The sequence below is a fragment of the Podarcis filfolensis genome (assembly GCF_964270895.1).
Source record: "Podarcis filfolensis genome assembly, chromosome: 2".
NCBI classification, from domain to species: Eukaryota; Metazoa; Chordata; class Lepidosauria; order Squamata; family Lacertidae; genus Podarcis; species Podarcis filfolensis.
This window is the reverse complement of record NC_139605.1, coordinates 15,630,216-15,653,760: the sequence shown is the minus strand read 5'-3', so window position 1 is coordinate 15,653,760 and position 23,545 is coordinate 15,630,216. Positions and strand designations below refer to the sequence as shown.

The following is a 23,545-nucleotide window of genomic DNA, read 5'->3' as shown; positions in this document are numbered from 1 at the left end:
CAAACCTCTCCATTCTGAAGGAAATCAGCCCTGAGTGCTCACTGGAAGGACAGATCGTGAAACTGAGTCTCCAATACTTTGGCCACCTCATGAGTAGAGAATACTCTCTGGAAAAAACTCTGATGTTGGGTAAGACTGAGGGCACAAGGAGAAAAAATGACAGGACGAGATGGTTGGACAGTGTTCTCGAAGCATGAGTTTGACCAAACTGTGGGAGGCAGTGGAAGACAGAAGTGCCTGGCGTGCTCTGGTCCATGGGGTCACGAAGAGTCGGACACGACTAAATGACTAAACAACAACAGTCTCTGCCATGTCTCAATTTTCCAGAAGAACAGAGACCCTGGGTGAGTGCCTGGAACCCCCTTGGACCTTGCTACTGCTCAGTGGAGAGTGGGGGTGGGGTTGGCACCCAACTTTTGTAACAATACGAAGGATTGCCTGGAGCAGATCTGTAATCCTTGACAGATTACAAACTGTATTTTAGGGGATTTCCTCCCCCCCTCCCAACCACTGCTTTGTTTTTTCTAACCACTGCTTTAGGTATTTTTTCCCAACCACAATTTTGCATGCTATTCAGAGGTTTCCATTATTTGTTTAGGGGGGTTTCGTTGTGTAGGGGAGATGATGCTCTGGGTGTGGGAGGTGAGGAGCTCCTAGTCAAAAGCTCAGCTTGTGGCCGGCAGGTGGGCTGAGGATGGATTCTCTGCCTCTACTGCCCCTGACAAATCTGCCTCCCACTCACCTCCTTCTACTGCGGCAACGTGGGAGCATTGGGGTAGCATGGCCAAATGAATGAAGCAGAATAAGCCCACTACCGATGCACTATTATTGTGTCGAGAACATAATCCACCTTAAATAAAACAGTGGTCTACATGAGCCCAAGGTTATAATTCATTTTTCTGCCATGTCTATCAAAGCAACACTTACCACAAGGAAAGTCACCCAGTGCTGACCTTAGCCATTTCCTGCCTCTTGTGGAATACTGTTAGAGGCCACCCCAATCTCTGCCCAGTAGTGCACAAGATTCCAGGGGTCTTGGCCTTCTTCCAGGGTCTGGGGAAATGAAGGTGCAGCAGAGGCCATAGTGGCTTTAAGAAGTATGTTTTATTCACATCTTTGCAGCTGAGTTTGGATGGAGGGAGTCCAGATCTTACAGCATGGCTATCTCAAGAGAGGCTTGCCCCCCACAGCTCTGGAGGCCAAGGTATCTCTCCCAAACTGCCTTCAACCAGCCAGCCCACCAGCCCAGAAGATTCTGCCTTTCTCCTCCTCCAGCGTGAGACCCAGCGTGGTGTAGTGGTTAAGAGCGCTGGACTCGTAATCTGGTGAACTGGGTTCGCTTCCCCGCTCCTCCACATGCAGCTGCTGGGTGACCTTGGGTTAGTCACACTTCTCTGAAGTCTCTCAGCCTCACTCACCTCACAGAGTGTTTGTTGTGGGGGAGAAAGGGAGCAGGGCTCAGGGCGGCAACCACCAATAAAATCACAGTAAAAACGTAATAGGGAAAAAAGAAAAAGGGAAAAGGAAAAAAACAAAACCCCCCCACAATTTAAAATACAGGTTAAAATGCAATTTAAAATGCAGCCTCATTTTAAAAGTAGCCAATAAATCAAGACCATAAGGGGAGGGAAACATAAGGGTCAGACTGAGTCCAAACCAAAGGCCAGGTGGAACAGCTCTGTCTTGCAGGCCCTGCGGAAAGATGTCAAGTCCCGCAGGGCCCTAGTTTCTTGTGACAAGAGTGTTCCACCAAGTCAGGGCCAGTACTGAAAAGGCCCTGGCCCTAGTTGAGACCAATCTAACCACCTTGAGACCCAGGACCTCCAAAATGTTGTCATTTGCGGACCTTAACGTCCTCCGCAGGGCATACCAGGAGAGGCGGTCCCGTAGGTAAGTGGGTCCTAGGTCGCACAGGACTTTAAAGGTCAAAACCAGCACCTTACTCCTGACCCTGTACTCCACTGGGAGCCAGTGCAGTTGGTAAAGCACTGGATGAATGTGATCCCATGGCAAGGACCCCCTAAGGAGCCTTGCAGCGGCATTCTGTGAAAGGAGATTGTTAGCCACTTTGAGACTCCTTAAGGGGAGTGAAAGGAGGAATATCAAGTCGAAACTCCTCCTCCTTCTTCCCAGCAGCCCTTGCAGAGGACTTTCCCCTTTGTGTCTGCTTGCTCCATCTTTCCTACAATTCTTCTCTGACATCATGCCTGCTTGCCCCAGCAACCTTCTTCTCTGTGCTCTGTGGTCAGAGCCACTCCCTTTGTCTCAGTGACTCATTTTTGTTCCGTAATGGCTGATCTCCACTATCCCTGCTGAGTCCACAGGGTTCAGTTTTCAACTAAATTTGATTTTCTAACTTTTACCAAGTCTAAGGGTTTGAGGAGGTCTTGCTTCCCACCCACCCACCCACCCAAAACTTGTAATAATAGGAAGCTTCAGTCATGTATTGATACTGGGTACCATCTCATAGCTGCACTATGGAAAGCTGGTGGCAGGCTGGCTGTAGCACAGAGACTGGCAGGCAGCAAGGCTGTGGCAATGGCGGAAATCCAGGGGGAAGGGTCAGATCTGTAATTCAGACCTAGTAGCGGAAGATACCTGGCTAAGGGAATGGGAGGGGAAGGTCAAAGGAAAAATGTATCAAGGCAGCAGCATGGACAGTTGGACTACTTACCAGCTCCAGTGCCAAGGAGAATGATGAGGATGACAATAATGACAATGAGGATGATGATGAAGATGGTCTGCGGAGAAGGGCGGGTGCGGTCCACCCCGGGTGTCGTCACTGGGGGGGGAGGGTGACAAAATGAGTTTTTTAAAAAAATTGGGCTCAGGGAACTTTTTAGGAGTGACGTGGTGGCTTAGGCGCCTGCAGGTTCCGTGCTGCCTGAAATGGCAGCGTGGGACTTGCGTCTGCCTACTGCCTCTCCCTCAGCCACCCTACAGCTAAGGGGGAGGCGGCGGAGAGGCTCCAAGCATCGGAGAGGCTCACCCTGCCCCCACGGGTGGCTCGCTTCGCCCCTGGCTGCAGGACATGCCCCCGTGCCAGGCACCCGAGCGGCTAGCTACGCCGCTGTGCCGGCGTAAAACAGCTGCATACTCATTGTGTCCTAACCACAAAAGGGGGGGGGGAGAAGAAGACACATCAGCCCTCCTTGCCTGCTCCACTGAAAGGGATTGGGTAGGTGGGTGGGGTGATATGTTGCATTAGCTTATACCCAAAGGGTGGGGAAGTGGCAAGAGTTTCAGACTTTTCTAGTCTTCACTCTTGTCTTTAACCCAACCCTCCCAAATGAACAGCAGCCATTACGAAGCAGAGGACTGTACTCTGCCAGGTAGGACACACAGCCACCAGAGTCAGGGTCACTGTGTCAGCCCAAGACATTTTGCTGCTTACAGCATAGTCCAATTGGCAGGCTGGCTAGGGCTGGCCCCTTTAAAAAGAAATCAAGTGCATTTACAAGGGGGGGGATCATTTTTGCTTTATGTTCTACACTGGCAGTGCGTGAGCGCACTGAGGGAGCCCTCCATGCTCACCCAGTCTCTTTCGCTTACATGTGCTGACATGCCCGGGGGCGGGGGGGGGGGGCAGGGTGCAGAGGATGCTGATTGTGGAATGTAACATCATGGAAGCAGTCAAATACAACATTTCCTGTTACTTTTAATGAAGAGTGTTGTATTATTATTTTAAGTCGGAAACATAAGGGGAAACTTACCAGGAGCAATAGCTGGCATCTTATGGTGAGCAAAATGCAAGCTTTCCCACAAGTATAAACACATTTTTACTGTAGAGACATCCACCTCCATGCTCCAGCTACTCACTAAATTTTTCCATCTTAATAATAATAATAATAATAATAATAATAATAATAATAATAATACAGTTTTATTAATACCCCACCCTTCCCGGTTCAAAAACTGGGCTCAGGGCAGCTAACAACAAATTTAAAACACTTAATTGTAAAAGCAGCATAAAATACAGTATAAAAACACGAATAACAATAAAATTCAAAGTTCAGAAATCAACAGTTAGCCACCATGCAGTGGGGGGGGGAGCAGCGGGTGGACAGTGTGGCGACTGTGCCGCCCAACATTTCGTCCCCCTCCAGCATGGAACCTGCGCCCACCTTCGTACGCCCCTGTGTGTGGGGCGCTGGCACCCCCATTGGTTGGCGCTGTGAGTCCCTGTGTCCCACAATCATTCTTAAGGTAAACAACCATTTCCTTTAAAAAGGTGAACAACTTTGGGGTCCCCCACTAAAAAAAGGTTGTCAACTCTGGGCAATCTAGGGGCACTAGGCAGATCTTTGCACCCCAGCGCCGCATATGCTTAAGATACCCCTCTTCCTTGACCTGGAAAAGTTTAGTGATTAGCTGGAGAATGGAAGTTTATACTTGTTGGAAAGTTTGCAAGTTTGTAAGATGCCAGTTATTTTTTGCCACTGGGGGATCGGATGGCAACTCAATCCGCTCTATCACCACCTTAATCCAATGAATAGTGTGTGGTTTACGACTGCGTTGCGTTTTGATGGCTTCTATTACAGGCCCAAATACTGTAGCTGAGTGTTATTTGAGCTTAATTGGCCTAAGGCTTACATGCAAGAGTATGACCAGAATTTCTGCTATAATGGCTTTCTTTGCATCTGAGGTGTAGCAACACTGAACTACAGTGGTACCTCAGGTTAAGTACTTAATTCGTTCCGGAGGTCCGTTCTTAACCTGAAACTGTTCTTAACCTGAAGCACCACTTTAGCTAATGGGGCCTCCCGCTGCCGCCGCGCCGATTTCTGTTCTCATCCTGAAGCAAAGTTCTTAACCCGAGGTACTATTTCTGGGTTAGCAGAGTCTGTAAACTGAAGTGTCTGTAATCTGAAGCGTATGTAATCTGAGGTACCACTGTAATGGACCAATGCTTGTAGAAGGCAGATTGCTACGCTCCCAAGTCTCCAGCTGCCTCCAATGCCAGCAGAACTTGGGAATCTGCCTTATACTGAGTCAAACCCTTGGCCCACCCAGCTGAGAATGGTCTACTGGCAGCAGCTCTCCAGGGTTAGGACTGATATCAGAAAAATAAGTACCAATGTACTCCTAAATCCAGCTGTTATTTCCTAGAGCAGAATCTTTTCGCACAGGCAGCTGCTGGTTGCTCCAAATCAGGGATGGAGAATCTGTGCCCCTTTAGATGTTGTTAGACTGCCAGCATCCCCAGCCAGCATGGCCAATAGGCTGGGGTTGGTTGGGAGCTGTGGTCTGACAACATCTGGAAGGCCACCAGTTGCTCATCTCCGCTCCAAATGCCTTAGTGGCAAATAGGGAGGCCACAGTTACCTGCTCCTTGCCTTTCAGCAGTGGGTCCATTGGAGACAAAGGTAGACTCCGCCTGGTCGTGATCGTCTTGGACTGTCATGTGATCTCTTTCACACACAGACATTTCTGAGAAAAATTGCACTCCAGGGGCAATTTTGGTTGCGCACAAAGCTTCTGGTCTTAGGTCACCTGAAACAGAAACAAAATGAAGCCAACAGAAAGGAACTGGCTTGTGAACTGAGGCCACCAACACACACACACACACACACACACACACTTTCCAGATATTGGATCCAATATCAGGTATCCCATGATTTTGATTTCACCTTAACCTCATTGATGGCCAACTGGCAGCTCACTGCTGAGGAAGATGAGTTGCTGGGGAGCACCAGTGGGGACTGGGGGTGTTGCATTCCCATCTTGCATGTGGGCTTCCCACAAACATCTGGCCGCTCGCTGGGAGAAGAGGATGCTAGACCACATGGGTCACTGATCTGGTCCAGCGGGGCTCATCTTCTTAGGCTCTTATGGGCAGATACTGGCCTGCCGAGTGGGCCAATGCCCTGCTACTTGAGAGGCTGCTATTCTAGCAGTTCAGAAACACAGAGTATTTATTCAGCAAATCCACCATTGACATGTTACCAGCAGTGATTTGAGATGGGTCAGTGTGGGTTTTGCTTTCTGTCTTTCATCATTACTGTAATTGGTTAACCGTTTTAATCTTGCAAAATTAAAGAATTGAAAAAATGTTTCTTTATAAATGTATATCTATCATCTATCTATCTATCTATCTATCTATCTAATCTATCTACCTATCTATATCTATCTATCTATCTATCTATCTATCTATCTATCATCTATCTATCATCTATCTATCTATCTATCTATCTATCTATCTATCTATCATCTATCATCTATCTATCTATTTATCATCTACCATCTATCTATTTCAGTCAATAACCAGTAGAGAAGATAGGAAAAAACCAGAGCACATAAAACACAATATAATATCTTAAGCATGCTATTAAATGTAGAGTTAAAAACAATGTAAAATATTTTCTTTTTAAAATGAGAAATATAGAATAATAATATTTAAATGGTAAAAAAAAAGGACGGTAATTTTAAAACTAAGACAGGGTCCTACACCGACAAGCAACTGCTGCTGCACAAAAACAAGCTACCTTTGCAGTAATCTCAGGAAATTGGTCAGCCAAAAGATAGTCAATACAAAACACTCCAGATCTTCCTGGTATACTTTGTAAAACCGGATTGTTGCATAGTGGTCAGAGTGTTGGCCTATGACCCAGCCTACCCAGGTGGTGTTGGGGCAAAGCAGGGCAGTGGTGAGGCCAGGCTGGGGGGACAAGCCAGCAGAGCCCATCAGATATTGGTGTGTTCAGAGTGTCAGACTCAAGTCCCCACTCAGCAACGAACTCACATTGTTCCCTCTGGCCAGTCAGTCATTCTCAGCCAAACACTCTCACAGGGGGCGTGCGATGACAAATTTGAGAGCCAGTGTAGATGATACAAAGCTAATTGGGCCAACAGTCTGTCTCAGAATAAGACATCTTGCTGTGCTGCAAACCTTCAAGCTACCTCAGTGACAAGTACAGTCATACCTCGAGTTGAATACGCTTCGAGTTGAGCGCGTTTGAGTTGCGCTCTGCGGCAACCCGGAAGTAACGGAGCGTGTTACTTCTGGGTTTCGCTGCTTGTGCATGCGCAGATGCTCAAAATGACATCACGTGCATGCGCAGAAGCGGCGAAAAGTGACGCGCGTGTGCACAGACGTGCCGTCACTAGTTACGTTTGCTTCTAGATGCAAACGGGGCTCCGCAACGGATCCCGTTCATATCTAGAGGTACGACTGTACAGTGGTACCCCAGGATAAGAACTTAATTCGTTCCGGAGGCCCGTTCTTGACCTGAAACAACCTGAGACACCACTTTAGCTAATGGGGCCTCCTGCTGGCGCCGTGCCACTGCAGAGCGATTTCTGTTCTCATCCTGAAGCAAAGTTCTTAACCCAAGGTACTATTTCGGGGTTAGCAGAGTCTGTAACCTGAAGCGTCTGTAACCCGAGGTACCACTGTACTTTCAAATAACACAGAGACATCATGATTAACCATTTGCAAGAAGGAATGGGCAGCAGCGCCTTTTGGTGATGGTGCACCTAGCAGCCTATTTAAAGCAGGCAGAATAATAGGCTTGTCTTCTTTTTACAACTGGTCCATCATTTCCTTGGGTTAGGAAGACAGCCAATCAACAGGTGAGGAAGCTGAACCTGTTGAAGATCTGCTTGTCACAAACAGCTGAGGCATAGAAAGCTCGCATGGTTAACTGGCCTCCTCAGTTAACCAAGAGCAGAATCGAAGAATCTTAGAGTTGGAAGGGACCCAAGGGTCATCTAGTCCAACCCCCTGCAATGCAGGAATCTCAGCTAAAAAGCTTCCATGACAGATGGCCATCACTTGTGAGGTTGCCCCTGTTGCTCCTAAGTCTTGGTTAAGGGTAGCTCCCCTCCCCTTTCAAAACTGCAATGAGCAATAAAAAACCAATAATAAAACCTTCACAGCAACAGAACCTCACAAATTGTCCAGATGTTCATATATTGCTTTCCTACCCCAAGTTATTCCATGGAGTTCAGTGCAACTTTCCTGCCTACTGAACTTTGGCAACCGACTCTGAGGTTGGCGGGGCTGAAAGTGAGAGACAGTGACTGGCCCAAGGTCACCCAAGGAATTGAGCAGGTAAGTGGAGTTTGGAATTCCCCACCTTTTAACCACCGCTAACTTTCATTACAAGAAAGGCTGCTCATTACCCTATTGTGAGAAATTGCAAGTTTCAGCAGAAAGTGCAAATCTCTTAAATTGTTGTTGTTGTTGTTGTTTAGTCGTTTAGTCGTGTCCGACTCTTCGTGACCCCATGGACCAGAGCACGCCAGGCACCTCTGTCCTCCACTACCTCCCGCAGTTTAGTCAAACTCATGCTGGTAACCTCGAAAACACTATCCAACCATCTCATCCTCTGTCGCCCCCTTCTCCTTGTGCCCTCCATCTTTCCCAGCATCAGTGTCTTCTCCAGGGAGTCTTCTCTTCTCATGAGGTGGCCAAAGTACTGGAGCCTCAGCTTCACGATCTGTCCTTCCAGTGAGCACTCAGGGCTGATTTCATTAAGAATGGATGCGTTTGATCTTCTTGCAGTCCATGGGACTCTCAAGAGTCTCCTCCAGCACCAGAATTCAAAAGCATCAATTCTTCGGCGATCAGCCTTCTTTATGGTCCAGCTCTCACTTCCATACATCACTACTGGGAAAACCATGGCTTTAACTATACGGACCTTTGTTGGCAAGGTGACGTCTCTACTTCTCAAGATGCTGTCTAGGCCTGTCATTGCCCTTCTCCCAAGAAGCAGGCGTCTTTTAATTTCGTGGCTGCTGTCACCATCTGCACTGATCATGGAGCCCAAGAAAGTAAAATCTCTCACTGCCTCCATTTCTTCCCCTTCTATTTGCCAGGAGGTGATGGGACCAGTGGCCATGATCTTCGTTTTTTTGATGTTGAGCTTCAGACCATATTTTGCACTCTCCTCTTTCACCCTCATTAAAAGGTTCTTTAATTCCTCCTCACTTTCTGCCATCAAGGTTGTGTCATCTGCATATCTGAGGTTGTTGATATTTCTTCCGGCAATCTTAATTCCAGCTTGGGATTCATCCAGCCCAGCCTTTCGCATGATGTATTCTGCGTATAAATTAAATAAGCAGGGAGACAAAATACAGCCTTGTCGTACGCCTTTCCCAATTTTGAACCAATCAGTTGTTCCATATCCAGTTCTAACTGTAGCTTCTTGTCCCACATAGAGATTTCTCAGGAGACAGATGAGGTGATCAGGCACTCCCATTTCTTTAAGAACTTGCCATAGTTTGCTGTGGTCGACACAGTCAAAGGCTTTTGCATAGTCAATGAAGCAGAAGTATATGTCTTTCTGGAACTCTCTAGCTTTCCTGGAGGAGGAACCGGCAAGCCACTCCAGTATCCTTGCCAAGAAAACTCCATGGACAAAGACAACAGGCAATCTCTTAAATAATATTATGCAATTCTAAAAACAATATAGTTTTCATTCAGAATAACACGAAACAACACAAACAATGGGTATTGATCACCAGATACAAAGAAAATACAATGACGATGTGTTTAAGGCAGAAGATTATAGCAGCATGTTCAGTTAAGCACCAAATATGTATGCCTTACAGAGGGTTTAGGTTCCTCTGGGTGAGAGTTAATAAAAGAAATGAGCATAAACCAATTGGCATCAAATGCACGAAACTTTTTTTCTTTTAAAAAAAATTTCTCTTCTTAAATGGCATTCCTCTTAAAGGACACCCTGCTCGAATGTTTGCTCGGAAATCCCCATAGTTTTGAACAAGACTTCTCCCCACCTCCCATCCCGGATAAAAGTTCAGAAAGGAAGAAAGTTGTTGAAGCAAGTGGCGGCTGGAGGAGATTTGCAAGTTGAAAAGAGAAAAGAGAAAAGAGACCCGCCCCGGCCCCGGCCCCGCGCACAGGCTCATCACCTACCGACCTGTTAGAAGAGGGCTGCCTTTGCCGCTACTCGGCTCGATGGTGCTCTGCCTCGGGTAGGAAAGGAAAGGGAGGGAGGCGGCGCGGAGTGTACGCCTGGGCGCAAGCGCGCGCTTGTGTGCAGAAAACCGGAAACTTCAAAACTCTTTTCTTCTTTACACAGAAGAAACGACCGCAGGCGGGCGTGAGTGGGTGGCGTTAGGTGTCACATGGAAGGGACATCTTATCCTTAAGGAGCATAATGTCGGGGGAAGAGCTATTTCCACTCCGCCTTTAGTTCACAGGGGGAAAATGAATGAATGACAGGTGTAAGAAGAGCTGATCTGGAATCTACACGCACACACAGGAGCAAACTCCTAGGCGCAGAGGGGTCTTCCATTCAAATAGTGAATTTGAATGGAAGCAAAGGGGGCATTGCCATTCAAATAGTGTGTGTGTACCCAATCATGTGATTGATTATGTGGAGCGGGGCTTACCCCCCCCCCAATATTTTATTCTCTTTCAAATCAGAACCAGTGAAGGCAGTGAAGGTCTTGTGTGAGTGTCTGGAGGCGGTTGGAGGATGGATGGCGGCTAACAGATTGAGGTCGAATCCTGACAAGACAGAAGGACTGTTTTGGGGGGACAGGAGGTGGGTGGGTGCGAAGGATTCCCTGGTCCTGAATGGGGTAACTGTGCCCCTGAAGGACCAGGTGCGTATCCTGGGAGTCATTCTGGACACACAGCCGTCCATGGAGGCGCAGGTCAATTCTGTGTCCAGGGCAGCTGTTTATCAGCTCCATCTGGTACGCAGGCTGAGACCCTATCTGCCCGCAGACTGTCTCACCAGTGTGGTGCATACTCTAGTCATCTCTCGCTTGGACTACTGCAATGCACTCTATGTGGGGCTACCTTTGAAGGTGACCTGGAAACTACAACTAATCCAGAATGCGGCAGCTAGACTGGTGACTGGGAGCGGCCGCTGAGACCATATAACACCGGTCTTGAAAGACACTGGCTCCCAGTACGTTTCTGAGCACAATTCAAAGTGTTGGTGCTGACCTTTAAAGCCCTAAACGGCCTCGGTCCAGTATACCTGAAGGAGCATATCCACCCCCATCATTCTGCCCGGACACTGAGGTCCAGTACTGAGGGCCTTCTGGCGGTTCCCTCATTGCGAGAAGCCAAGTTACAGGGAACCAGGCAGCGGGCCTTCTCGGTAGTGGCACCCGCCCTGTGAAACGCCCTCCCACCAGATGTCAAAGAGAAAAACAACTACCAGACTTTTAGAAGACATCTGAAGGCAACCCTGTTTAGGGAAGCTTTTAATGTTTAATGGGTTATTGTATTTTAATATTCTGTTGGAAGCTGCCCAGAGTGGCTGGGGATGGGCAGGGTATAAATAATAAATAAATTATTATTATTATTATTATTATTATTATTATTATTATTATTTGCTCACACAAATCGAGAGAGAGAAAGATGTGGAAAGGAGTTGGGGAGCCCAGAACCCGCAGCGCCTACGCTAAACTTCCTATCAAGGAGGAGGCGAAAGGGACGCAGGGATCCTCGGTTCTCTTTGCCCAAAGTCCGCTGACATTTGCCCTTAACATTTGAATCAACCTCTCTTCCTGAATTTGGAAATGGAGACCTTCCTGGAACATGTGAACTGGGCAGGGCCTTCGCTCAGCAGCGGAGCACCAGCTTTGCACGCACAAGGGCCCAGATGCGACCCCCAGCAACAAAAGTAGGGCCGGGAATACCACACCTCTGAAACTCTGAAATGCTGCTGCCAGCCGGTTTGAACAAGACTGAGCTAGATGCAGAGTCCTAGGTAAGGATGCTGACTTGAATAAAATATTGGGGGGGGGGCACAAAAATGATCACAAGACATACACACCATTTGAATGGCAATGCTCAGTAGTTCCGCAGGACTACTCAGAAGTCCCATCGCCTCGGCAGCATGGGACTTCTCCTTATCCCAGCAACGGCGCGCAGAGCTGCTGCAGCCGGGCTTTCCTCTGGGACAAGCCTCGTCGCAAACAGCCACCGACTTTTGCTTCTCCCCGGCCACACTCCTGTCTTCCACTGCCTCCCGCAGTTTGGTCAAACTCATATTAGTAGCTTCGTGAACACTGTCCAACCATCTCCTCCTCTGTCATCCCCTTCTCCTTGTGCCCTCCAGCTTTCCCAACATCAGGGTCTTTTCCAGGGAGTCTTCTCTTCTCATGAGGTGGCCAAAGTATTGGAGCCTCAGCTTCAGGATCTGTCCTTCCAGTGAGCACTCAGGGCTGATTTCCTTCAGAATGGATAGGTTTGATCTTCTTGCAGTCCGTGGGCCTAGCCTCATTTACCTGGAGGTAAGTCCCGTTGGACTTACTTATGAGTAGATATGGTTAGGACTTATCCAACGGTGGTGTTTGTTTCAGCCAGGGGTCGGCAAGGTTTACCTCGCCTGGGCTGGTTCACTCCAACGGAGATCCCTCCATGGACTGGATCGCGTGTGCGCATGAGTGTGCATGTGCAAGATTTTCGGTTTCTGCGCAGATGAGATTTTTGGTGACACAGAAGTGAGTCCCTGCACTGTGCTGCACCTGTTTAGTGCAGCGTGTGGGAACTCGCCAAGCAGGCAGCTTGGTTTGGGGGCGGCTCGGTTAAATGACCTCCATGGGCCGCTTGTGGCCCATGGGCCTTGGGTTGCCTACCCCTGGTTCAGCTCTCTCTCATTAAAGTTTGCAGTACAGTCGCACCTACAGAAAAAGTGCTCCCATTCAGCCCTCCCTACGCATTCTTTGCTGTATTCACATGCTTGGTGGTGGTGTAACCAGTTCTGTGCAGTCAGTTGTGGGGCGATGATTGATGTGGCTGTGAGGGAACATGGCTCACATGCTGCCTCCTTCTCAGAGGTAAGGCCTGTTTCCTGGAGGTGCCCTGGAACAGAGTGACTAAAGCCACACATTGAAACAAGGAGTGAGCAGCAAAGCTTTTGCAAGTTCCCTTCCCCAAATCTATAAATAACCCCTTGTCCTGTTCCAAAATATTGCACAACACTCCTCAGTCACTAGGAAAAAGAGAGGAAAATCCCTCTGGCTCCCTGTGTGTAAAAACCACAAAACCAAACAAGAACAGCACAGGCCTCTGCATTAAATAAACATACATAATTCTCTCTTCTCTGTGGCCATCCATGCTCCAAGATCACATGCTGATTTGCTCTTCAAGAAGAGTCTGGAAGATGGGAGGCAGACAGAGAAAAGGAACTTTCATGGGTGCATTTTTTTAAAACTTTCCTGGAATTTTCCCCTGCCCTCTAAGAAACAATCTTAAGGGGGATCATTTTTAACATTAGAAATATACAGTGGTACCTTGGGTTACGTACGCTTCAGGTTACATACGCATCAAGTTACAGACTCCGCTAACCTAGAAATAGTGCTTCAGGTTAAGAACTTTGCTTTAGGATGAGAACAGAAATTGTGCTCTGGCGGCGCAGCGGCAGCAGGAGGCCCCATTAGCTAAAGTGGTACCTCAGGTTAATAACAGTTTCAGGTTAAGAACAGACCTCCAGAACGAATTAAGTTCTTAACCCGAGGTACCACTGTACATATATTATACAAATCCCTTATATAGGCTTTTTCTGCCAAATGAATGATACCTACCAAAAGATCAATTTCTCAGCCAAAGGAGAAAGATTATTAAACTAAGGTGCAGTTGCACTTCTGAAGTTAATTAACAGACTTCTGCAAAACTCAGTGGCGTAGCGTGGGGGGTGCAGGGGGGGCCGGCCGCACCGGGCGCAACATCTGGGGTTAGGGCAAATCCATGGGTTAGGGGGCGCAAATCCATGGGTTAGGGGGCGCAAATCCACGGGTTAGGGGGCGCAAATTACTTGCCTTGCCCCGGGTGCTGACAACCCACGCTACGCCACTGGCAAAACTACATTGGAGTTGTGGAGGGAGCTAACTTTCATTCAAAAGTTAAGCTAAATCTAATGAAATGGTCGTGATTTTGAAAAGCTGTGTGTGTGTTGTTGTTGTGGTTGCTGCTTTCTTTACAGTTATGCTATTCAGCCTGAATCTCCCTTCACAAAAGGTCTTCCCTCGTCTGATAATTCAAACACACACACCTGCTGCCCGAAAGATTTAAGCAAAAAGGTTAACCGCCTTTGATCAAATGAGATTCTGATAAAGCAGGGGATATTTTTAGAACAGAGGTCAGCAAAAATTTTCAGCAGGGGGCCAGTCCACTGTCCCTCAGACCTTGTTGGGGGCCGGACTATATTTTTTGGGGGGGGAAGAATGAATTCCTGTGCCCCACAAATAACCCAGAGATGCATTTTAAATAAAAGGACACATCCTGCTCATGTAAAAGGACGCTGATTCCCAGACCATTCACGGGCCAGATTTAGAAGGGGATTGGGCCGGATCCAGCCCCCAGGTCTTAGTTTGCCTACCTATGGTTAGAAGAAACTTCTTGATGAAATTGGTTGGTGGGCGAAGGAGTCAGGTTAGGGGTCAGGTTAGGCTGAACCACCGTCGGTTGGAGATGGCCCTCTCTCTTGATTACCTGCACAAAACTATTTGTTGAAGGTTGGGGTGGGGCCTGACAGGCTCCCTAAAAGACTGCTGCTGCTCGGCAGAGAGGGCTCCTTTTTTAATACTGTTTTTATTTTTTATCTATGTCATTTTAAATTATTATTGATATTAAAGTTGTAGTTTTAGTTTTAGATTTTATGATTTATGTGGGAGTTCTTTTCCATTTGGTTGTGTACCTTTTGATGTGTTTTATTTATTGTTTATGACTTTTGTTATGTTGGTAATTATGTAAATCTTGTCATGTTGTAAGCCGACTTGAGCATTGTTTTAACTATGGTAAGGCAGCATGATGGTGATGAAGTTACAGGGAAGCAGGCAGAGGGCCTTCTCGGTAGTGGCACCCGCCCTGTGGAATGCCCTCCCACCAGATGTCAAAGAGAAAAACAACTACCAGACTTTTAGAAGACATCTGAAGGCAGCCCTGTTTAGGGAAGCTTTTAATGTTTAATAGGTTATTGTATTTTAATATTCTGTTGGAAACCGCCCAGAGTGGCTGGGGAAGCCCAGCCAGATGGGTGGGATATAAATAATAAATGATGATGATGATGATGATGATGATGATGATGGAGATTCATCCTGATTTGCTTGCACAAAACTTAAGTGGAAGTTAGATTATGTCCTGTCTTTATTGTGCATTTGTTCCAATTTGTTTGTGAGGAGGTTAAACATTAATGAGGATTCATCCTTCATTCATCCCCGGTTTGCTTGGAGGGCATAAAAAATCTTCCTTTGCTCATTTCCCTCATGTCATAAAAAAAAGCTATTGTTCCTTTTTAAAAGTAGACTTGTCTTCCTAATTTAACCTCTTTAATCTGTTGATTGTGCAAACCTAAATTTCCAGGCATGCAAAATACTGAGAGCCTGGAGGCACCCCTAAAGATAAAGGTAAAGGGACCCCTGACCATTAGGTCCGGTTGTGGCTGACTCTGGGGTTGCGGCGCTCATCTCACTTTATTGGCAGAGGGAGCCGGCGTGCAGCTTCTCGGTCATGTGGCCAGCATGACTAAGCTGCTTCTGGCGAACCAGAGCAGTGCACGGAAACGCGTTTACCTTCCTGCTGGAGTGGTACCTATTTATCTACTTGCACTTTGATGTGCTTTCGAACTGCTAGGTTGGCAGGAGCAGGGAACGAGCAATGGGAGCTCACCCCGTCACTGGGATTTGAACCGCTGACCTTCTGATCGGCAAGTCCTAGGCTCTGTGGTTTAACCCACAGCGCCACCCCTAGGTGTCATTAAACAGGGAGTAGGAATCCATTTTCAGCTGGGGTGTGTGTGGATCCCTTCATGGAGAGCATTCTTGGATCTGTATGCCAGGGCAGGTGAGTCAGAGGCAAAACTAGGGATGTGACTCCTACCTTTGTTCAGTAGGCTACATTCAAATGACCCCCCCCCAAAAAAAATTTCATTGGTTTCTACACACCCACTCATCTCTCCATCTTCCATCCAGGCAAGCAAGAACCACCTTCATTGTTCCAGCCATGCAGATTTTTATTTCATGTCATGGATGGACCCCTGGGCTTTGCTCCTGTTGCGAGGGGCGTTCCCCTTCTCACCAGTTAATGACCACTTTTTGTTGTGTTCAAAACCTGCCTAAAGAGGCCTTCACTTGCCTGCAGAAACCACACACAGCACAAACCCTCTTAATGTCTGCAAGTGCTCAGGAAATGAGCCATCTTCTGCAGCAGACAAAAATATGAACTTGAGAGGAACCTGCTGGAGGCCAAGCAAGTCTACTAACACCCTGTTTTTGCAGCGGCCAGTCAGATGTCACCCAGATATATTCAAATAAAGAAAAAAAGCAACAGGATACAATCCAAAATGTCACAAAATAACAAGCAACCTTTTAACTCCTCCATAATAGTTCACTGGGCTGGAAAAATTTGTCCTTGTTGTCCTCCCTTGTCCTAGGATTGAAAATGGGACTTTTTTTTTTTTTGCAGGTTGAGCATGTGCTATACTACTGAGTTAAGGACCTTCCCAACTGGGTTTTGGAATCTTTTTATTAATTTATTTACTTTCTAATTATTTTTTTAAGTTGCGTAATGAACACAGCCAGTCAAAAATGTGAGAAAAGAAATGTTAACAAAATCTAAACTATAACCGCCTAAGCAGAATGAGAAATGAAAATACTGAGGGGCTTCTGTGCAGACACCACTGCAGAAAATTTTCTAATAAACAGAGATACAGCATTTAAAGAGAAACTAATATTTAACATTTAACATATCCATACATTGGAATATACCCTAGAGCAGTGGTTCTCTTTCTTTTGCTCTGGGCCACACGCTAAGAATAAAAACTTGCATGGGCCATACTGAATTTTTTATTGATAAGAAATACATGGCCTCCAATACTAAGGCTCCGATACTTTGGCCACCTTATGAGAAGAGAAGACTCCCTGGAAAAGACCCTGATGTTGGGAAAGATGGAGGGCACAAGGAGAAGGGGACGACAGAGGATGAGATGGTTGGACCGTGTTCTCGAAGCTACCAACATGAGTTTGACCAAACTGCGGGAGGCAGTGGAAGACAGGAGTGCCTGGCGTGCTCTGGTCCATGGGGTCACGAAGAGTCGGACACGACTAAACAACAACAACAACAACAACATGGCCAGGGATGGGAGACAACAATTAGCAGTGCTTGATTTATAACATAGAACACAACTACTTTATAATATGATGGTGGGACATCCAGAAAGTATAAGTTCATAAGAACAGGAATAATCCCCAAAATATACCCTAAGTATGTATAAGCATGAGATTTATTCTATACAGTGGTACCTCAGGTTACATACACTTTTACATACAGGTTACATACGCTTCAGGTCACCTACTCCGCTTTCCCAGAAATAGTGCTTCAGATTAAGAACTTTGCTTCAGGATGAGAACAGAAATTGTGCTCCAGCAGTGCGGCGGCAGCAGGAGGCCCCATTAGCTAAAGTGGTGCTTCAGGTTAAGAACAGTTTCAGGTTAAGAACGGACCTCTGGAACAAATTAAGTACTTAACCCGAGGTACCACTGTATTCTGTACTAAATATGAGAGCTATACTATACTATGTTACATGTTTCTTTGATTGTCCTTGATTCTTCCTGCAACACTTCGCATGGCACGCCCTTTGAGAACCGCTGTCCTAGGGACTTTGCTTTTGTTGTCTGAAGAATGTATAGAGCCAATTCAGCTCTTATCTGGTTTTTTGCAGTCATATCTCTCTACACGTTTATTTCCTCCCAATAATCTTGGCTTTCATGTAACGTTTCTATATCAGGGCTAACTGCACAGTGCTGTTAAATTAGCCCCTTTAATATCCTCCCATTTCTTATTCATTCAGTTGACATTGTGCCCTTCCTCCCAAGGGAGCCAAGGGCAGCAAACACATCATTAAAATAACATCATAAAAAAACCATTATTTCATTGTTCTCACCATTTATTTATTTTTTAACAATTGACCTTCTTTCAGCCAAATCCAGGCTAGAATTTAGAACAAACTACTGTACTTGTTTAACTAAACACCACATGGGTATTATTTATAGAAAACTGCTTTTATCACGTATTACACAAAATCAATCTGCTGAGTCCTTTCCTCTTGTCTCTGGGGATTTTGGTGAGAGTTTCCACCTGGTGTGCAGTAATGTGGTGATACATCGACATGCAGGGGCTTGTCAGGGCAGCCACATAAGAACCCCCACAAACCACACACACTCCCCAATTGACTCAAAGAATGCTGGCAGCTGTATAAAGGAGAAGTGAAATTATGGTGGTGACGACTACCATAATTCATGTAAGAACAGCCTACCAGGTCAAGCCAACGGCCTATCTAGTCCAGCTTCCTGTTCTCACGGGGCCAACCAGATGCATGTGGGAAACCTGGAAGCAGGATCCACGCAGAAGAGCACTCTCCCTTCCTGTCAGGCGACACTCTGATGGCCCCCAAATAGAATTGCTCTATTATGCCTTGGGCAGACCACACCTGGAGTACTGTGTCCAGCTCTGGGTGCCACAGTTTAAGAAGGGTGTTTGCAAGCTGGAACATGGGCAGAGGAGGGCGACCAAGATGATCAAGGGTCTGGAAACCAAGCCTTGTGAGGAACGGTTGAAGGAGCAGGGCATGTTTAGCCTGGAAAAGAGGAGAGCGAGAGGAGATATGATAGCCATCTTCAAATGTTTTAAGGGCTGTCAAATGGAAAAGGGAGCAAACTTGCTTCCCGCTGCTTTGGAGGGGTAGATTCTGATGAAACATTAGGAAGAACTTTCTGACAGTTAGAACTATTTGACAGTGGGAGGGACTCCCTTTGAAAAGGTGGTAGACTCTCCCTCATTCAGGGCTGGATTTAGGTTTGATGAGGCCCTAAGATACAGAAGGTAATGGGGCCCTTTATATGTCCAGCTGTCCTTCGTCAACAACAAATTGTCACTGTTTTTTGTGGTGAATATATGCTATATGGTAATTTATGGAGCTAATAGGTCCAACACAACACAAAACACTGTTGCTGTTTGTAGGTTTTATTTTACTTGTTTCTATCTTATATTGTGGAAATGTACATTCAGGGTTTTTTCCCCTTTGAATTTTTGGGGCCCCCAAGAGAGTGGGGCCCTAAGCTATAGCCTGTTTAGCTTATACATAAATACGGCACTGGCCATAAGGCATAAAGCATATATGCCATAAGGCAATAGGCATATATGCCATATGGAATAAGGGATTAGGCATATATGCCACAAGGCATACGGAATTAGGCATACAGTATATGCCATAAGGCATAAGGCATATAAACCGTAAGGCATAAGGGATTAGGTAAAGGTAAAGGTACCCTTGCCCGTACGGGCCAGTCTTGCCAGACTCTAGGGTTGTGCGCTCATCTCACTCTATAGGCCGGGAGCCACGCTGTCCGCAGACACTTCTGGGTCATGTGGCCAGTGTGAAAAACTGCATCTGGCGAGCCAGCGTAGCACACGGAACGCCGTTTACCTTCCCACTGGTAAGCGGTCCCTATTTATCTACTTGCACCCGGAGGTGCTTTTGAACTGCTAGGTTGGCAGGCTCTGGGACTGAACGACGGGAGCGCACCCCGACGCGGGGATTCGAACCGCTGACCATGTGATCAGCAAGTCCTAGGCGCTGAGGTTTTATCCACAGCGCCACCCGCGGGTGGGATTAGGCATACAGTATATGCCATTAGGCATAAAGCATATAAACCATAAGGCATAAGGGATTAGGCATACAGTATATGCCGTAAGGCATAAGGCATATAAACCGTAAGGCATAAGGGATTAGGCATACAGTATATGCCGTAAGGCATAAGGCATATAAACCATAAGGCATAAGGGATTAGGCATACAGTATATGCCGTAAGGCATAAGGCATATAAACCGTAAGGCATAAGGGATTGGGCATACAGTATAGGAACAGGTTTAAGGATTTAGATTTGGTGGACAGAGTGCCTGAAGAACTATGGATGGAGGCTCGTAACATTATACAGGAGGCAGCAACTAAAACCATCCCAATGAAAAGGAAATGCAAGAAAGGAAAGTGGCTGTCCAATGAAGCCTTACAAATAGCGGGGGAGAGAAGGAAAGCAAAATGCGAGGGAGATAGTAAAAGATACAGGAAATTGAATGCAGATTTCCAAAAAATAGCAAGGAGAGACAAGAAGGCCTTCTTAAACGAGCAATGCAAATAAATAGAGGAAAACAATAGAATGGGGAAAACCAGAGATCTGTTCAAGAAAATTGGAGATATGAAAGGAACAATTCGTACAAAGATTACCATAATAAAAGACAAAAGTGGGAAGGACCTAACAGAAGCAGAAGACATCAAGAAGAGGTGGCAAGAATACACAGATGAATTATACCAGAAAGAAATGGATGTCTCGTACACTCCAGGTAGTGTGGTTGCTGACCTTGAGCCAGACATCCTGGAGAGTGAAGTCAAATGGGCCTTAGAAAGAACTGCTAATAACAAGGCCAGTGGAAGTGATGATATTCCAGCTGAACTATTCAAAATTTTAAACGATGATGCTGTCAAGGTGCTACACTCAATATGCCAGCAAATTTGGAAAACTCAGCAGTGGCCAGAGGATTGGAGAAGATCAGTCTACGTCCCAATTCCAAAGAAGGGCAGTGCCAAAGAATGCTCCAACTACCGCACAATTGCACTCATTTCACACGCTAGCAAGGTTATGCTTAAAATTCTACAAGGCAGGCTTAAGCAGTATGTGGACCGAGAACTCCCAGAAGTGCAAGCTGGATTTCGAAGGGGCAGAGGAACCAGAGACCAAATTGCAAACATGCGCTGGATTATGGAGAAAGCTAGAGAGTTCCAGAAAGACATCTACTTCTGCTTCATTGACTATGCAAAAGCCTTTGACTGTGTCGACCACAGCAAACTATGGCAAGTTCTTAAAGAAATGGGAGTGCCTGATCACCTCATCTGTCTCCTGAGAAATCTCTATGTGGGACAAGAAGCTACAGTTAGAACTGGATATGGAACAACTGATTGGTTCAAAATTGGGAAAGGAGTACGGCAAGGCTGTATATTGTCTCCCTGCTTATTTAACTTATATGCAGAATTCATCATGCGAAAGGCTGGGCTGGATGAATCCCTAGCCGGAATTAAGATTGCCGGAAGATATATCAACAACCTCAGATATGCAGATGACACAACCTTGATGGCAGAAAGTGAGGAGGAATTAAAGAACCTTTTAATGAGGGTGAAAGAGGTGAGTGCAAAATATGGTCTGAAGCTCAACATCAAAAAAACGAAGATCATGGCCACTGGGCCCATCACCTCCTGGCAAATAGAAGGGGAAGAAATGGAGGCAGTGAGAGATTTTACTTTCTTGGGCTCCATGATCACTGCAGATGGTGACAGCAGTCACGAAATTAAAAGACGCCTGCTCCTTGGGAGAAAGGCTATGGCAAACCTAGACAGCATCTTAAAAAGCAGAGACATCACCTTGCCAACAAAGGTCCGTATAGTTAAAGCTATGGTTTCCCCAGTAGTGATGTATGGAAGTGAGAGCTGGACCATAAAGAAGGCTGATCGCCGAAGAACTGATGTTTTTGAATTATGGTGCTGGAGAAGACTCTTGAGAGTCCCATGGACTGCAAGAAGATCAAACCTATCCATTCTGAAGGAAATCAGCCCTGAGTGCTCACTGGAAGGACAGATCCTGAAGCTGAGACTCCAATACTTTGGCCACCTCATGAGAAGAGAAGACTCCCTGGAAAAGACCCTGATGTTGGGAAAGATGGAGGGCACAAGGAGAAGGGGACGACAGAGGACGAGATGGTTGGACAGTGTTCTCGAAGCTACCAGAATGAGTTTGGCCAAACTGCGGGAGGCGGTGGAAGACAGGAGTGCCTGGTGTGCTCTGGTCCATGGGGTCACGAAGAGTCGGACACGACTAAACGACTAAACAACAACAACAACAATATGCCATAAGGCATAAGGCATATAAACCGTAAGGAATAAGGGATTAGGTAGATATGCAGTAAGGGATAAGGGATTAGACATATATGACATAAAGTATAAGGAATTAGGCATATATGCAATAAGGTATAAGGTATTAGGCATATATTGATGAGGCATTAGGCATACATGCCATAAGGCATAAGGCATATTGTACTGGTTCTAGGGGTTGCTCGTGCGTAAACCGGTGCAACACCTGGCTGGGTTGCTTGAGTGTACCTTTTCTGTCCGGACAGCCACTCACCCGTGGCTGTCTCAGTCGCTGGCAGAATCCGTCAGTGGGCGTTTCTTGAACTTCTTCCAGCAAAGAAGCTCTTTGATGCCTAGTCTCCTCCTACTCTCTCTGCGCGAAAGCCTTCTGCGCAAGGAGGGTGTAGGCAGCGGAGGACCCTTACTCTCCCCGCTGGTCCCCGGCAAGGAGTCATGGGACCGCCTCGCCGATTCCCCCATCTGCCCCCCTTCCCCACTGGTGCTACGCTGATTCTCTTCCCCAGAAGATGGGCTGCCTCTCCCCATCCCAGGACGCTCTCTGGGACCCCTCCGGAGCCCGCTCTCTCCCTCCGGCCCTGATGGCAGTTCCCTGACACATATAAACCATAAGGCATAAGGGATTAGGCATACAGTATATGCCATAATGCATAAGGCATATAAACCGTAAGGCATAAGGCATTAGGCACATATACTATAAAGCAGAAGGGATTAGGTAGATATGCAGTAAGGGATAAGGGATTAGGCATACAGTATATGCCATAAGCCATTGCTTGGTCCCTGCTCCTGCCAACCTGGCAGTTCGAAAGCACGTCAAAGTGCAAGTAGATAAATAGGTACCGCTCCGGTGGGAAGGTAAACGGCGTTTCCGTGTGCTGCTCTGGTTCGCCAGAAGCGGCTTAGGCATGCTGGCCACATGACCCAGAACCTGTACGCCGGTTTTTTTGGCCAATAAAGCGGGATGAGTGCCACAACCCCAGAGTCTGCCACGATTGGACCTAATGGTCAGGGGTCCCTTTACCTTTACCTTTATATGCCATAAGGCATAAGGCATATAAGACGTGAGGCATAAGGCACATATACCATAAAGCAGAAGGGATTAGGTAGATATGCAGTAAGGGATAATGGATTAGCCATATATCACATAAAGTATAAGGAATGAGGCATATATGCAATAAGGCATAAGGGATTTGGCATACAGTATATGCCATAAGGGATAAGGCATATAAACCGTAAAGCATAAGGGATTAGGCATACATGACACAAAGTATAAGGAATTAGGCCTCCTATTTGCAAGAAGAAATGGGCAGCAGCTCCTTTTGGTGATGGTGCACCTAGCAGCATATTTAAAGCAGGCAGGATAATAGGCTTGTCTTCCTTTTTACGACTGGTCCATCATTTCCTTGGGTTAGGAAGACAGCCTATCAACAGGTGAGGAAGCTGAACCTGTTGAAGATCTGCTTGTCACAAACAGCTGAGGCATAGAAAGCCCACATGGTTAACTGGCCTCCTCAGTTAACCAAGAGCAGAATCGAAGAATCTTAGTTGGAAGGGACCCAAGGGTCATCTAGTCCAACCCCCTGCAATGCAGGAATCACGGCTAAAAAGCATCCATGACAGATGGCCATCACTTGTGAGGTTGC

General features: G+C 46.6%; 1 protein-coding gene across 3 annotated transcripts in view; it reads right to left on the bottom strand.

Moving 5' to 3' along the window:
* LOC310757220 (C-type lectin domain family 2 member D-like) overlaps positions 1-23,545 on the bottom strand; it is a 97,880-nt gene that overhangs the window by 5,231 nt on the left and 69,104 nt on the right. For 2 of the 3 annotated variants that reach the window (XM_083602492.1, XM_083602494.1), the window contains exons 2-3: positions 5,326-5,493; positions 2,675-2,782 (exon numbers count right to left, since the gene is read on the bottom strand). In XM_083602492.1, the coding sequence (XP_083458618.1) occupies positions 2,675-2,782; positions 5,326-5,493 (276 nt within the window). Of the gene's footprint in view, positions 1-2,674; positions 2,783-5,325; positions 5,494-9,884; positions 10,063-23,545 lie in introns of those variants that run through there. The other variant, XM_083602493.1, reaches the window with a different exon arrangement.